Raw genomic sequence first — 16,362 nt, 5'->3', positions numbered from 1 at the left:
CCTTTCTTTCTCTCCTTGTCGTGTGCCTGGGCATGGTCGGGACCCTGGAGCCACTGGCCAGTGAGTTGCCTCCTTCTTTTTCCCAGCTTTGAGCCAGGCTGACCCCCTGCCAGTCAGAACCCTTAATCTCACCCGGGACCAGGACCTTGTAGCCGCCCAGCCACCGGCCATCCTTGGTGGCCTGTGTTCCGCGTCCTCTGCTCATCTCTCCCGCCTCCTGGGATACTCCTGTCTTCCAGGTTCCTGGTGCTCCCCAGCCTGGGGAGGAGCCTTCAGTCGGCCCTGGATGACAACCCAAAGCACGTGATGTCGGTGAGGTCTGTGTTCCAGATGGCCTGCCGGCTGGTATGTTCCTGAGAGTCGCTGGCTCCAGTCCAGGGGGTAGCGCCCCGGGTCCTCGCTTGTTAGTCTGTCTGTTCATTGATTGATTTAGCCCACGCCTCCCTCTGGGCACTGGGGGCTGCCACGCCGTCTGACACAGGGGAGCACCAGCCATTAGAACCCGAGCGACAAGCGTACCAGTAGGGGCGTTCAGGAGGCCGCGAGGGTTGGGGCCCCAGCCTCAAATCGAGGGGTTCAATCAGGCTTCCTGGTGGAGGTTGTTTCAAAGCCGAGAATTGGAAATAGAAAGGTGCTGGGTGGAGTGGGAGTGGGGACAGGTGGGGAGAATGTTCCAGGCCAAGGATGCAGCTTGGGCAAAGGCTCATGTGGGAGGGAGAGCATAAGGCATTTGCTCAGTCATTCACTCCTTCACGCATCCTCTCCTTAAATACCGATCAGGTCCCTGCTGGGTGTCAGACGCTATCCCAGGGGCCGGGAGGACAGTGGGGAGCAGCCCAGACGTGGTTTTTATGTCTGTTGGGAGAGGATGATGTTAAATTAAACAATTGCACAAATTTGAAAGTGCTCTAAGTAGAAACGTCCCCCCGCTGTGATGGAGAATAAGGGGACCCAGTTTAAATTGCTGGAGCAATGGGGGTGACGTATTAGGTGAGTCCCGAAAGTCTTTATGCTCAGAGTGTCTGCAGTGTGACATGTGGAAGTGTAAAGGGGAAGAGATGAGGTTGGTGTGGAGAGGTCAGCAGTGACCAGATCATGCAAGGCCTTGAACACCAAGCTGAGGAGCTGGGACTCTGTCCTGAGGGCACTGGGGAGCCATGGGAGGATTGGGAGCTGCGGAGGGGCAGGGTCAGCTCTGGGTGCAGAAAGACCCTGTGGGACAGGTGGGGACAGACTTTAGGGGTTGAGATGGAGGCCGGGTGAGGTCAACATGAGAGAGGACGAAGCCAGAGGAGAGGCCAGACTGTGGGGATGGGGGTGTTTGTAGAACAAGCAGAATTTGGTGAACCGTTAAGCCTTGGGGTGGCAGGAGGCTTGGGGATGTAACGAGGATGTAACTAACACCTAGGCAGTTCAATAGATGAGTCTGGAGCTCAGTGGAAAAGTCAGAGCTAGAGAGAAAAATTAAAATTGCTTCGCTAAATTTAGTTCTGCTCTCTAGGAGAAATGAGAACAACTCCTTGATCTACATGGCTGTTGGTTTTTATTTTTGCGGCAGGACACTCACTCGCCAACTTCTTCCCCTCCTGAGTTTGGAATCAGCTAAGAAATAGATACAAGAGATAGTTGGAAAACCAAATATTAGCTTCAATGCTGAATTTTTTAAGAGCCTAATTAGAAGACAAGCTCAGGTGGGCTGTCAGGTGGGCTTCCTAATGCTTCACTCCAAATTAGTCAGTCTTAACCCCACCCCCAGTCACGAGCAACAAACGCTGCCCTAACAGTGGGGGTCCTTTCACCGGACCTCTTTGTGTCAGTGTCAGTCATGCTACTCCTTGCAACGCTTGCTTTCTTCCCCCAGCTGGATGCCCTGGAGTTCCTCCATGAGAATGAGTACGTTCATGGAAATGTGACAGCTGAGAATATCTTTGTAAATCCAGAGGACCGGAGCCAGGTAATAGCCAGTCCCCCCTACCCTGGGGACTCTCTGGGCTCAGGATCTCATCTCTCTCAAAACCTCCATGTATTTCACAATGCTTATTGCAGACAAAGCATTGCTATCCATCATATATAAAGAGCTCCTTTGAATAAATAAGAGATAAGCAACTTAGTAGCACAATAGACAAAGGATAGGAAAAGCAGTTCATAGAAAAAGAAATCCACAGGTTAGTTAAATATGTGAAAAGCTGCTCAGCCTCCCCAATAATCATAGAAATGAAAATTGAAACATACTATTTTTCACCCTTTGGGTGGACAGGATTAAAAAGAATGATAATGTCTATTGCTCATAAGGATGTAAGGAAATAGGAGTTCTTTAAATACTGTTGGAAGTGTGAATTGGGCACCCTCTTTGGAAGGTAATTTGGATATAGCAGTCAAAATTTTAAATGCGTATGTTTTGATCCACCAGTTCCTCTTTTAGGTATGTATTCTATCCATATATTCATAAGACTGTTCAAAGATATGTACAAAATGTTCCTGACAACACTGATTGGGAAAACCTTAAATAAATACTCCCAGTAGGGTACTAATTAAATAGTATCTTAAGGTAAATTCTAATTACCCTTTCAGTTGCAAATGACAGAAACCTAATTTAACATGGCTTAAGCAAAAAAAAAAACAAAAAACAAAAAAAAAAGCTTAAGAAGTGGGGAGTGCAATTTATTGGTCCATGGAGTAGAAAAATCCAGGACTTCACTGGCTTCAGGCATGGCTGAATCTAGGAACTCAAACCATGTCATTGGGAAACTGGCTCTTCCATCCCTGGGGTAGGTCTTGTTTTTGCATTGCTCATTGTCAGGCAGACTCTCTTCCCTCATGGTGACACCGTCACTGCTGGCAAATCAGGCTTAAATCCCCTCAGCTTAGCAACCCTGGTGGAAATAGAATGGGTGAGCCCCACCTCAGTCATAGGAACTGAGAGCTGGAGAGGGGTGACCCCAGAGAAAAATCCTAGACCTGTGTTAGTCAGAGCTCTCCAGAGAAACAGGACCGACAGAATGTGTGTGTGTGTGTAAAGAGATTTACTATAAGGAATTGGCTCACATGATGATGGACGCTGAGTGGCCCAAGATCTGCAGTTGGCAAGCCGGGGACCCAGGAGAGCTGATAGTATAATTCTAGTCAGAGTCCAAAGGCCTGAAAACCAGGAGAGTTTGCTGTGTAAATTCCAGTATGAAAGCTGGCAGCTCGGGAGCCAAGAAGAGCCAGTGTTCCGGTTCAAGTCCAAAGGCAGGAAAAGACCGATGTTCAGCTGAAGTGGTCGGGCGGGAGACCTTCCCCTCCCTCAGCCTTTTTGTTCTGTTCAGGTCTTCAGCTGGCTGGGTGAGGGCCATCCCCGTTAGGGAGGGCAGTCTCCTTTACTTAGTCTACCAATTTAAATGTGAACCTCATCCGGAAACACCGTCACAGACACACCTAGAATAACGTTTAGCCAAATGTCTGGGCACCTCGTAGCTCACTCAAGTTGACACGTAAGATTATCTATCACATTGACCAGAAGGAAAGGATATAGGTCTCACATGGACAAAACCAACAGTTGTCCACTATATGCAGCCATTAAAAAGCAGATATGGCTAGCTGTGTGTGTCTGGTGGATGCACACTTTACTTTTTGTTTTAAACTCAGTTTAGCCTCATAGCAGCCCTGCAAGATGGGGACTATTGTCTTCATTTCACAAATGGAGAAATTAAAGCACGGAGAAGTTTCATAACTTGCCCAAGGTTGTGTGATCACTAAACGGCCAAGCTGGCATCTGAACCTGGTCCAGAGAGCTACGGGACCTGCACAAGGGATTCAGTAAGAGGCCAAAGAAGGGGTTGAGGACCGTGGAGACAGGCTTTCTCACACAAGTGCAGCTCTCGGTTTTTATAGGCACAGACAGCAGGTGGCCAGACACAAGAGTCACGCTAAGGGAGCCACGGTAGGAATTCAGCACCATGGGTAGTGTCCCCGTGAGTTAGGGAGTTGTGGGGCAGTGTTCAGACCAAGGACAGCGGGCAAATGGCCACAAGAAGGCTGCAGGTCTGGAAGTTCAGATTCAGGATCCAGAGTGAATATCCTGAACCACTGTTAAAGTGCAAAAAGCTGGGTGTCCGACAGGAGGTATAGTGTCCTCCGTCTCTGGAAGACTAGAGCCACATCCTCGTTCACATGTGTTTACCAGTTACTTAAAACTATTTGAAACAACACATAGGAAACTAGTATTATTGGTTACTTCTGGCCTGTGGGCTCAGAGGGCTGGGGAGTGACAGCGATGGCGGTTTGAGTTCTTTTCAGTTCTCACCCTTCTGTACTGTTCGGCATTTGGTTGTTTCAAGTTACACCAACGATTAAAATCTCTGACCCCAGAGTCCGAGCTCCTGACCTCCAAACTGTACAGCTTCTCCCCGTGTCCACACAGGTGACCCTCGCAGGCTACGGCTTCGCCTTCCGCTATTCCCCAGGCGGCAAACACGTGGCCTACGTCGAAGGCAGCAGGAGCCCACACGAGGGGGACCTCGAGTTCATTAGCATGGACCTGCACAAGGGATGCGGTAAGAGGCTCGAGAAGGGGTTCAGGACCATGGAGACAGGCTTTCTCTACGAGGAGCGAGCTAGTGAAAGCAGGGATGAAGGAATGGCTGAGAGAGTGTAAATGAGAGTAACTGAGAGACTCATGAGAGAGTGAGTAGGCGAATGAAAAGTGAGTAAACAGATGAGAGCCCATATGTTTGGATGGCTGAGTCAGTGAGAGAGGGAAAGGAAGGGGATGGACGTGTCAGTGAGTGGAACCTCCAGACTGAGCCTCCACCTCTTCCCCTCCTTTCCCAGGGCCCTCCCGCCGCAGCGACCTGCAGACCCTGGGCTACTGTTTGCTGAAGTGGCTCTATGGGACCCTGCCCTGGACAAATTGCCTTCCCAACGCTGAGGATATCATGAAGCTAAAACAGAAGTGAGTCTGGGGGTCGGCAGAGCCCAGCACCAGCCCAGCACCCCTGCAGGCGGGGCAGAAGCTCAGAACCCAACAGGGAACAGGAAGGAGGGGGAAGCAGCATGCAGCAGAGCAAAGGCCTCTGCAGTTCTTGGGCATCTGCTCTGTTGTCCATTCCAGCAGACAAGAGCATGGGCTCTGGAGCCCTGCTACCTGGGGTCAGACTCCAGCCATCTGAGCAGTTAGACCTGGGGTCTGCCCCAGCATCTGGCAACACTGGTCATCAGTGTCCACACTTCCCCTCTCTCGTCTCTGCATATAACCACCAGATGCTGCTGGTTCAGTTTTAGACATTCAGCACCAAGGACGGGGCGGGGGGGCCCTGCTGGAGCAAAGGCAAGTCCTGTGCATGGGGTTCAGCACCAAGGACAGAGGGGGCGCAGAGGGAGAGGAAGGAAGTGCTGGGCGTGCGGTTCAGCACCAAGGACAGCGGAAAGCCTACGGTAGAGGTGGGCTGTGTTGGCTTCAGCACCAAGGACAGAGGCCACCTGGGTGGGTTCGGTCTTCAGCACCAAGGACAGAGAACAGATGGACTCGGGGAAGCGGTGCAGGTGCGGAGGTTGGGATTCAAGATCTGGTAGGGACTTGAGGGATGCGAGTTGCCCAGGAGTCATCCAGGAGATGGTTGGCCATCCCTGTCTGAAGTGCAGGAATGAAGTCGAAACAGAGATTCAGACCTCAGCGGCATCTCAGGAGTTGTCAGCAGAAGTCCTGGGAGGGGATGAGGTTATGCAGGGAAAGTGTGCAGAGTAGGAAGAGGGAAAACTCCAGTGAACGGCCTTGAGTGCATCGTACTCCTCCGTTCTCAGTATGCTGTGTCACTGCTTCGTGTTGAGCCTCTCTCTCATTTTATCTATTTGTCCCCCATCTTCCTTCTCCTAACTATGGACACCCGCTCAAGCATATTTAACATGTGTTCCTCTGGTGTATTTGCTTCAGTGTCTCTGTGTCCTCAAACTTGCATGACGGTGGTGGAACTGTGTGTGTTTGACTCGCATAAATGCTATCCTGCTCTAAATCTCACCTCTTTCCAACTTTTTTAACTCACACAATGTTCTTCAACTTTAACCGCATCATTATATACACGTCGAGTTTACTGCTTCTGACTACTGCTTTTAAACAAGTTGTATAGATATGTCTGTGTTCTTGAACAATATATGATGAGTGTATTTAATTTGCATAAGTAGTATTGTGCTCTAAATTTCTCTTTGTTTCTTGCTTTCTCTCACTCAATGCTGCATTGTTGAACTTTAGTTACATTTGCTAGTTCACCACCTCTGAATACTTCTAAATTTGTGTGCTTAGATGTATCTGTGTCATGTTGTTGTTGCGTCTGTGTTTGATGGGCATAAATGATGCCATGTCCTGAATCTCATCCTCCTTCAGGTTTCGGCTTACTCGTCACTCCCCAGGGAGCCCATCCCGCACCCCCATGGCATCAGGTCTCCCACTGTACACCCACAAAGGAAGGGATCTGCCCTGTCACATTGGCCTGCTCATAATGAGCTGATCAAGGCTAGCGTTTATCCTACACTTGTCTGCACTGGGCACTGTGCCCAGTGCTTCTCTGTGTCATCCTCAGAACAGCTCTGAGGTAAGTGCTCTTATGATCTGAGGCACAGAGAGCTCAAGTAATCAGCCCAGGTCACGCAGCTACTAAGTAGAGGTCCTTGGACTCACACCCAGACCGCTGGACTCCAGAGAAGGCCCTTTCACCTGGATGCCAGTGTCTCCCAAGTGTGGGAGGCTGTCACGGATGGACTGGTGTCATTTGGATACAGCCTTCCTCCACTCAAAAAATATTTGTTGAGCACCAGGCTCTGTTTTAGGCCCTGGGGATTAAGGAATAACTAAGGCAAACATCCATGCTCTCAGGGAACTCACATCCCAGTGAGGGACACAGAGTAAAGAGATAAAGAGTGAAACACACAGTGTGTCAGAGGTCAGGCTGTGGGGGCATCGGGTCGGAGCCCTGTGCATCCACCAGTGGGACTGTCAGGCGTTGGCGGGTGCCGCTCTTTTAGACTGAACAGCCAGGGCAGGTCTCATGGCGATGGTGACAGGCGAATCATCTCCAGAAGGGCGGTGAGGCAAGGGGGACGTCTCACTTTGGCTCTGGTATGCCCCTACCGTCTCTGCAGAAGGGAAGAGAGACAGAGAGAGAGGCCCTCAGCTCCCAGGCTTCCACAGGCAACCTCTGCATCAGAAGCCACTCAGAAACCACCAGAACATGAGCTCGTTGCCCTGTGTTCTGGGAATTTATTTTTGCACTTATTTTCCAGTTTGCCATTTTTGAAATGAAACCAGGTGAAAACGAGTCACAGAATTAGTAACACCAGTAGTAGGAGCATACGGCCTAATTGCCAAACCGTTATTTGTAACTGAGGATTGTGAGCCTCTCCTGTACGTGCTTCTGTTGTGTTAGGGGCAAGGCTGAGCTGCTCTTACAAGGAGACCCTGGGGTTCAGACGGGGTGGATGTCTCCTTCCCTCTCACCAGTAGTCCAGAGGTAGGAGACAAAGGGTGGGGGGCACCTCGGCCCCTTTCAGCATGCATACATCCTTCTCGGGGTGCAAGCTCTGTAGCCACATCTCCTGTTGCCTTTAAAGGGCAGAAGCGGAAATGACATGCATCCTTGGTCATCTGGCCACCCCAAGCTTCTGTAGGGGCTGGGAAATGTCTCCAGCCTGTGGCTGCTGACCCTTGAGATTCTGCCATTCAAAGGGAAAAGTGACACTGAGTGGCAGGTAGCAGACTCCTCCACAGTGTCACCTTTCCTCAAATTTCTGTGAGGGCGGGGACCACATCTGCTCTCTGTCACCGTGATGTTCTCAACAGAGCACTTGGGACGTTGTGGATGCTCGTGAAATAGTTGCAGAATGAGCGAATGACTGAGGAATGAAGGATGAGCCTTCCTTCACTGGCCTGGGCTGCTGTGTGGACACACAGGCCAGGCGGATGCGGCCACAGCCTTGGGGTGTTCCCAGGCTGGGAGGAGACGCTGGACCAGGAAGCAGGGACTGCCTGTGATGGGGGAGGCAGCCCGCAGAGCATTGTGGGAGCAGAGGGGAGGCAGGTGACCTGGCCTCGGGCCGCTGGGAGCCTTGTCCCAGGGGATACCTGACCCAATCTCTGGAGAGCAGAGGCGTTTCCCAGGCAGGCAAGGGGGAGGCAGGGTTTCTAGGCAGACAGGAGAGCACATACAGGAACTCTCCGTCCATTCATTCATCCTTTCATTCATTCGGAACCTGTTTCCGGGGGGCATCTCTGTACCAGTCTCTGCTCTGGGAACAGCTGGAGACCCAGATGTGAATCAGGTGAGGGCCCCTCTGGCGTCGGTGGACCTGCCCGCGGAGGCGCCACGGGTTGAATCCTCCGCCTCCTACTTCCTCTCGCTCCTCAGAACAGTCACGTCTCCCCTTTCACGTCTCTCCCACCTTCCCCTTCACGGGAAGTGATTGATGACTGACGCGCTTTATGAAGAGGCTTTGCGCTCGCCACGTTGGTGCAGAGTAAATAAGATAAATCCTCGTCATCATTTTAATATCGAGAATTTCAGATTGAGTAGCAGTTCATTCCAGAGCCCCAGATCCCAGCCACGACCCCCGAGGGGGGGCCGGGAGCACGAAGATGCTCCCCGGGGAGGTGATGGCGGTGACGTTGCCCTCATTCTTCACGCCCCCGGCCCAGCCTCTGTCGGGTGACCTGAGGCGGTAACCAAAAGGACCACGAGGGGGCGATGTCGCCACATGCACGTTTTCTGGAACTAACTTCTCTAAGATGTCTTACTGGTCTGTGTGACCGACCACCTTCCATTCATTCAACAAGTATTTGTTTGTGCATTTTAGCTCATGACAGAGTGAATGAATAAAAAAGAGGAGAGACAGCTGGCTTCCCAAGGCTCTTGGTGTGCTAGGCCCCCTGCACAGAGAGCCCAGACATGGGTCGAATTTGTCTCTGCTCTTAAGGCTGCCGGCTGGGCTGGGAGGTCCCATGGCACCAACAGCAACAGCCTGTGGGGGCAGAATTGCTAGCACAATTTACAACGTCCTGACACCACAGCCCTTTCGTGCCATCCCTCACCCACTCAGTCATTCGCCACACGCCTCCTGAGGCTGCTGGGGAGAGAGGGTCAGACCCGCCCTTGCTGTGTCCGTGTCTCGGCAGTTGCTATAGGGCATCCGGGGACCTACGCACAGGGGGCGCAGGCGCTCAGGAGGGCTCGATTTCCTCTGCCTGGAGGGGTCGGGGGAAGCTTCCAAGAGACCAGCCCTTGAGCTGTGTCCAGAAGGGAGAGCAACCACCTGCCGGGGGTCAAGGTGGCAAAAGGCTATCCAGGGCAGAGGGAGTGGTGTGTGCAGAGGCCGGGAGAGGCGGGTAGATGCGTGACCTGGTTGAGGGACCAGAAAGAGTTTGGTGTGGCTGGAGCCTGAGATGGGAGGGAGGAAGTCAGGGAGACCAGCCAGAGGGGCTGGCGGCCTTGCTTGCTGGGTTTTCCCCCAGGGCCCTGGAGAGCCTCCGGAGGGCTGTGAGCAGGGAGGGGCAGGGTCAGCTGTGGGCGTAGAAAGACTGGGGCCGTGTAGGGGATGCCCAGGAGGCCAGGGAGGAGGCTGGGGTCCACGGAGAGAGAGTGAGGCCTGAACTGGACCCAGAGCCATCGATGGGGGCGGGGGGGGGGGACAGAGAGGGGTGGGGAGCAAGAGGGTGGGGCCTGGGGATTTCTGGGCTGTGGGGTGGGAGGAGGACAGCACACAGTGACTGGATGGACAGCGGGGGGCCAGCCCAGTGGTTCAGGCCAGAGAAGATACAATGGACTGGGGCTCTGAGGACGGAGCAGAGGATGGGCAAATTTCCATTTTTCCTCAGTGGTCTGAGAGGGGAGTGTGTATGTGTGTGTGTGTGTGTGTGTGTGTGTTTACATACACAGATATGTGCGTGTAGATAGTCGACGCTCGTTATTCACAGATTCCATGTTTATGAATTCGCCTGCTCACTAAAATGTCTTCGTAACCCTACAATCAATGCTCGTATGCTCTCGAGGTCTCTCTCAGACACTCGCAGAGTCGAGAAAAGTTCGAGTCACCTGGTGCACACGGTCCCAGCTGAGGTTGAACAGGGCGACCCTCTGCCTTCTCATGTCTACTCTCAGGCTGTAAGTCAGGGTCCTTTCATGCAGTCGATTTAATGGCACGTTTTCCACATTTTTATGCTTTTTCTTGGTGATTTCGCTACTTAAAATGGCCCCAAGCATAGCGCCGAAGTGCTGGCTCGCATTCCTCAGCGCAGGGAGGCTGGGACGTGCCTCACCGAGAAGACGACGTGTCAGATGAGCTTCCTTCAGGCCATGAGCTCACTGTAGATGAGTCAGTGTGACGTTAAATAGCGTGTTCAAACACGGGCACACGTAAAACAAGGTGATGGATTAATCCGTTGGTGAAAACGTGGCCGGAGGCTCGAAGGAACCTAGTGCTGTATTTCCCCTGAAAGTGTGGTTGAGAACTTGCTGATTCGGCTTTCGAGGCGATTCTCTAGGACATAAGCACCGCGAATAACGAGCATCTCCAGGACGTCAGAAAGACGTTCTGCGTCAAAAGGTTGCTCTCCCTTCCCTGAAAGACATTTCGCGTGTCCCTCTGTCCCGTCAGGTTTCTTGACAACCCGGAGGCCCTCGTGGGACAGTGCAGTCGCTGGATCAGTCCCTCAGGTATGTCCTGAACCGGGAGGGACAGGCGGGGGCCGTGGTGGGACCAGATGGTTGCGTCCATTGTAAGGTTGCCTCTCTTGTCACCTCTTTGTTTTCTTTCTTGGAGTTTTCCAAATTGCATGTGGATATGTGCCTATTGTAGAAAAACAAGTCTTCCCCCAAAATTCAGATATGTCTCTCAACAATTACAACACACCCCCACACCCACATTCACATAATGGCCCCTTCTCTCTCTCTCTTTTTTTTTTTGGTGAGGAAGATTGGCCCTGAGTTAACATCTGTTGCCAGTCTTCGTCTTTTTGCTTGAGGAAGATTGGCCTTGAGCTAACATCTGTGTCAATCTTCCTCTATTTTATGTGGGATGCTGCCATAGCATGGCTTGACGAGCCGTGCTAGGTCAGTGCCCAGGATCCAAACCTGTGAACCCCGGGCCGTAACGCAGAGCACACAAACTTAACTGCTAAGCCACCAGGCCAGTCCCTTGGCACTTTTGTAACGTGTGATAATGGTATTGTGCTTTTTTAGGGGGAAAGAAACAAGAACAAAAAGAGCCATTGTCTTTTAGACTACACACGTTCCTGGGGCGGCCCACCTCCTTTCTTAAGCCCGTGATGTTTTACATTTTGAAATGTCCGGGGGGACAAATTGAAAGAAGGACATGTCACGACACGTGAAACTTCGCTGCAGTCCCAGCTGCAGCGACCTTAGATAAAGTCGTCCTGGCACACCGCCACTGCCACTCGTGCCCCATCGCCTGCAGCTGCATTAGTGGGAGAGCAGCTGACACGAACCGCCTGGCGCGCCAAGTCCAAAGTGTTTCCTCTCTGACACTTGACAGTAAAAGTTTGCTGGGCCCATTGTAGAGATAAGCGCTAAATATTTACAGGTAGAATGGTGTCATCGGCTGGGATTTGCTTTGAAACGGAACAGGAGGGGGACTGGTGGGGTTTCAATGAAGCCAGACTGGCCACGAGTTGACAGTTGTGGGAACTGGGTGCTGGGTGCGCTGGTGTCCATGGTACTGGCCCACTGTGGCGTATGTCTGATGTTTTCCAAAAACATGTTTTTTAAAAATCTAAAGCAGCACCAGGCACAGGAAGTGCTGAGGAAATGGCCACCCGTGGGCGAGCCCCCCAGGCACAGCCCCTGGGCTCCGGGCTGGGCGCCCGGCTCAGGCGTCTGCGTGGTGGGGGGTGTCTTGACCACAGAGACGCTGCAGGAGTACCTGAAGGTGGTGATGGCGCTCCAGTACGACGAGAAGCCGCCCTACATGCTGCTGAGGAACAATCTGGAGGCCATGTTGCAGGACCTGCGGGTGTCGGCCTACGACCCCCTGGACCTCCGGATGGTGCCCTAGGTGGGTTCTGGTGCAAGAGCCTGTGAGTCTGAAACCCTCTCCCTCGCTGCCTCCAGCCCTGCCTCCCGGCTGACGTTTGGTTTTTCCCCCTGGGGCCAACTGCCCAGTTAGACGCTGGATTTTTCCACAGGATTTTTGAACCTTCCACCCCCAGGAATCACAAGTAGCAGGAACTCAAACTGACTTTAAGGAAAAAGGAGATTCATTGGCTCTAGAGTTTTTTGGGGTTGTGTGTTGTTGTTGTTTTTGTTTTTTGGTGAGGAAGATTGGCCCTGAGCTAACACCTGTTGCCAATCTTCCTCTTCCCCCGCCAAAGCCCCAGCACATAGTTGTGTATCCTAGTTGTAGGTCCTTCTAGTTCTTCTATGTGGGACGCCGCCTCAGCGTGGCTTGATCAGCGGTGTGTAGGTCCACACCCAGGATCCGAACTGGCGAACCCCGAGCTGCCAAGGTGGAGTGCGTGAGCTCAACCGCTACGCCACCAGGCCAGCCCCTGATTGGCTCTTGTAGCTAGAAGATTCCAAGAGGAAAGCTTTAGGCATTTCTGGATTTGGGGCCTGGAAGGCAGCATCGAGACGTTGTGGGTCTCTCTCTGTCTTTGTCACTTTTCTCGTCCCTCCATCCCCCATCCCTCCACCTGTGGTCTCTGCTTCCTCTGGGGGGCTCCCCTGTCCCCCCAACAAAACCTCGCTGGCTCTGGGCCCTGTGGTGCCCCCGGCTCTCCCGCTTCTCAGTTTATCCTGCAGCAGTTTCCCTGTCAGCACAGAAGGCCCCCGCGTGTTTATGCGGCGCCAAGTTCCGTGTCTGGGAGGAAGGATGCGCTCTGTAACCGGCCCCCGGGCATTGGCCTGGTTTCCAGGATTTTTGTTTCACAAGCAGCGCTGCCTTGAACCCCCGCATGCACAGACCTCGCTCTGCTGTGCGCGTGTCTGTGGCCGTAGATCTTATTTTGAAAGCGATCACCAGCCGCACTCCGCCAGGGCTGTCCCGTTGACACTCGCATCGGCTCTGCGCGAGAGCGTGCGGGGATTTTTGCGAGGTCAAAACTCAACTGAAGTCGCTTTGCAGTTGATTTTGGGGAGGCCGTGTGGGTGTGTTCTGAGAAGCTTCCCAAGGCCCCCCCTCTGCCCATGGAGAGGTCATTTCTCCCGTCGTGGCTGCTGGGATCAAAGCTCAGGGTTGGTCTGACTCAGGGGTCCTCACAAGGAGGTGGCGTTGCCCCTGGGGGGCATTTGTCACCGTCCTCGGACATTCTTGGTTGTCACGACTGGGGAGAGGGTGCCGCTGGCATGCAGTGGTGGAGGCCTGGGGTGCGGCTCAGCATCCCACAGCGCACAGGCCGGCCCCACCACAGAGTCATCTCGCCCAGTGTCGCTGGTGCAGGTGAGGACGCCGGGTCCCAGTGCGTCCCCTGGGGTGGCAGCCTGTCCCCTGCAAAGGTCCTCTTCCTGGGGGCACCTTGGTTACCAACCCTTCTTCATCCCCTCGACCTCTGCTCACATCAGGGCTGGACACAGGAGCTAACAGGTGTCTAGAGCTCTCTGCATACGGCCTGCTCGCAGGGCGCTCCAAAAACGCCAGGTGGCTTTTTCCTGAGGATAGTGGGCTCCCGCCGTCACCGCAGACGTCTCCAGAGGGGAAGGCGTGGCCTTCTGCCCCCGGCTGGCCCCTTTCCCAGTCCCTCCAGCTTGGTCAGCGGCTCCTCCGTCCCCAGCTGTGCAGGAGACCTCCGGGTGCTCCCCACGGTCCTCCGCCACCCTGGCCCTCCAGGCAGTTGCCAGGTCCCTCCCGTCCACCTCCTCCAGGTCTCCGCCAGGATCTCCCCGGGAGTGGCCCGCTGTGGGGTCGCTTGTGCAGTCACCCTCAGGCGGTGAGCTCCGTGGAGGGCAGGGTCACGTCTGGATCCAGTTGTCTGTGTCCCTGCAGGTGATGGCCTGGTGCAGGCGGAGTCCCCACCCATATTTATCAAGTCTGCGAGTCCAGTCTTCCCGCACGGACTGGCCTGCCTTACACGGCCTCCCTGTCCACCCGGTACAGGGGACATTTAAAGACTCAAAACCTAACTGCCCCTTCAGGATCATTCTAGGGTCAGGTCTGCTTCCTCTGGGGATGATTTACCCAGAGGCAGTTGGTCCCTTGGTTAGAAACTTAGTGAGATGCTACTTGAGGAACCTGGTGACCTTGGAGCAACTTGGAGTGACATCTCGCCTCTGCTTTCTGGCAGCTCCTTGCCTTGGCCGGCGTGGCTGACCGCCCCTCAGATTCTAGACCAAGCTAAGCTCGATCCCACCTCAGGACCTTTGCACCTGCCATTCCCACAGGCTGGAATGCTTTTCTCTTCATTTTTGCATGACTGGCTCCTCCTTACTGGCTCTCAGATCCTGGGGCCTTCCCTGATCGCCTCACCTGTTTCGTGCACAGCCCTCGTCCCCATCTGGAGGGAAGTGTGTGTTTCATTTGTAATGTCCCCACTCTCCCTCCTCCAACTTGGAGGCCCAGCAAAGGGTCCCTGTTCCTCTTGCTCATGGTGACTTCCCCAGTCCCTAGAAAGTGCCACTCCTTGAATGAAGAAAACGCTAACAACCATTTTTATTGCCTTCCAAAACTTTCAACTCACAGTTTAAAATAGAAAAAACAAGAAGACATGTGACGAGTCCTGCTGTGGAGTCACAGATGAGCCTCTGGAAAGACCCCTTGAATGTGCGCTCCCGCCACTGCTTCAGGTGAAATTTCTCCTCGGTCTCGATCAGCGTCAGGGAACTCGGCGGTGCGTCCAGATAATGTGAACGTCCTCCCTTCCACTCTCCTGTCCTTTCAGCCGTCGTCCCCCGCCAGCTGCTGGGGTTGTGGGTGGAGAAGACCCCCAGCTCACACTCGGGGGGTTGGCTGGCCCCTCAGGGGGGACCCTTCCTGCCATCGGCACCTCGATGCTTTGGTAATAAATTGTTTCGCTGGAGCTTGGAGAGTCGAGGGTCTGCAAGAGAAGTTCCTTCTGGAAAATTTACCTCTGTTTTTCCCCATCCCTCCATCCCTTCAGCATTTCATCCAGCCACCCACTCTCATTCGTCTATCCAAACGTTCACGGAGACACCCAATCATCCATTCTTCTACTTATCCATCCAAGGGCTATCCACATACTTGTCCAGCCATCTGCCTCCCACCTACCCTTTCATCCACTCTTCCCACCCTCCATTCATTCATTCATACCTACCTCTTCACCTGTCATCCCTCCCTCCAGTCATTCAGCCTTTCATCCCTCCTTCGTTATCCATCCATTCACCCCTCCCTCCATTCATGCCTCGTTTCATCTTCTTCCATCCTTTCATCCCTCCCTTGTCTAATCTATCCATTCATCCTTTCTTCCCTCCCTCTATTCGTTCATCCATTCATCTTGCCCTCCATTACATCCCTTCATTCATTTGTCCCTACCTCTCTTCATTCATGCTTTCATCACCCTTCCATTCATTCATCCATTCATCCTACCCTCCATTACATCATCCCTCCTTCCATTCATCCTTCCTTCCCTCCCTCCATTTGTTCATTGGTTCATCTTTTCCTCCATTACATCCCTTCCTGCCTCTGTTCATTCATGCCTACCTCTATTCATTCATCTTTTCATCCCCTTCCATTCATTCATGCATTCACCCTACCTTCCCTTCATTCATCCTCCTTCCATTCCTTCGTCGTTCCTTCCCTCTCCGTATTCCTTCATCCTTTTCTCCCTCCGTTCATGTACCACTCACGCCCCCATCTGCTTCCCTTCCTCTCTTCCTTCCTTTTATCTGGTAAATATTCAGCAGGCACTTCTTGAGTGTGTGCTACATGACAGGCACTGTGCTGCACGGAGGACCCCGATGAACGAACACACCCAGGGCCTTGAGCTTTGGAGCCCACAGTCAGGTGGGAAGAGGTGGCGTTCAGTGAGGCTTCAGGTCGTGCTCAGCCCTCTGCAGTGAAAGCGTGGTGCTCTGACGGAGAGCGAGGAAGCCAGGGCTGGCAGGGCACCTTTGGGGAGAGCCTGGACACAGAGAGGCCGAGGAGAGGCTGGTGCAGCCGCCCTGCCAGGGACATGAGGCCTGGGCCACAGCAGTGGGGCAGTAGGGGAGGAGGACGGCCGGGGGAGAGATTTCAAAGGCCGTGAGGCCAACAGCGCATGGTGAATGGTTAGACTGGGGGGCACTAAGCAGGGGGAGGAGATGAACCCCCCTACCCAGTTTGGGCTTGAGCGTGCTGAATCACCCACCCTACTTGGGATGGGGAGATGCGGAGGCCAGGCGGGGGCAGAAACTGCTCCGAGACGCCCCCACTGGCCTGCTCAGGAGAGGCCTC

General features: G+C 53.4%; 1 protein-coding gene across 6 annotated transcripts in view; it reads left to right on the top strand.

Moving 5' to 3' along the window:
- Positions 1–15,001, top strand: part of VRK3 (VRK serine/threonine kinase 3) — a 32,056-nt gene extending 17,055 nt beyond the window's left edge. For 3 of the 6 annotated variants that reach the window (XM_001493510.5, XM_005596420.4, XM_005596419.4), the window contains exons 9-15: positions 240–345; positions 1,862–1,954; positions 4,403–4,535; positions 4,813–4,933; positions 10,618–10,676; positions 11,885–12,033; positions 14,653–15,001. In XM_001493510.5, the coding sequence (XP_001493560.1) occupies positions 240–345; positions 1,862–1,954; positions 4,403–4,535; positions 4,813–4,933; positions 10,618–10,676; positions 11,885–12,033 (661 nt within the window). In that variant the 3' untranslated portion in view covers positions 14,653–15,001. Of the gene's footprint in view, positions 1–239; positions 346–1,861; positions 1,955–4,402; positions 4,536–4,812; positions 4,934–6,358; positions 8,859–10,617; positions 10,677–11,884; positions 12,034–14,652 lie in introns of those variants that run through there. The other 3 variants (XM_023650201.2, XM_070224752.1, XM_070224751.1) reach the window with 1 other exon arrangement.
- Positions 15,002–16,362: the final 1,361 nt, after the last annotated feature.

The sequence above is a fragment of the Equus caballus genome, chromosome 10, assembly GCF_041296265.1.
Source record: "Equus caballus isolate H_3958 breed thoroughbred chromosome 10, TB-T2T, whole genome shotgun sequence".
Classification (NCBI taxonomy): domain Eukaryota; kingdom Metazoa; phylum Chordata; class Mammalia; order Perissodactyla; family Equidae; genus Equus; species Equus caballus.
Note: the sequence above shows the minus strand (reverse complement) of the source record. Positions and strands in the feature narration are given on the sequence as shown.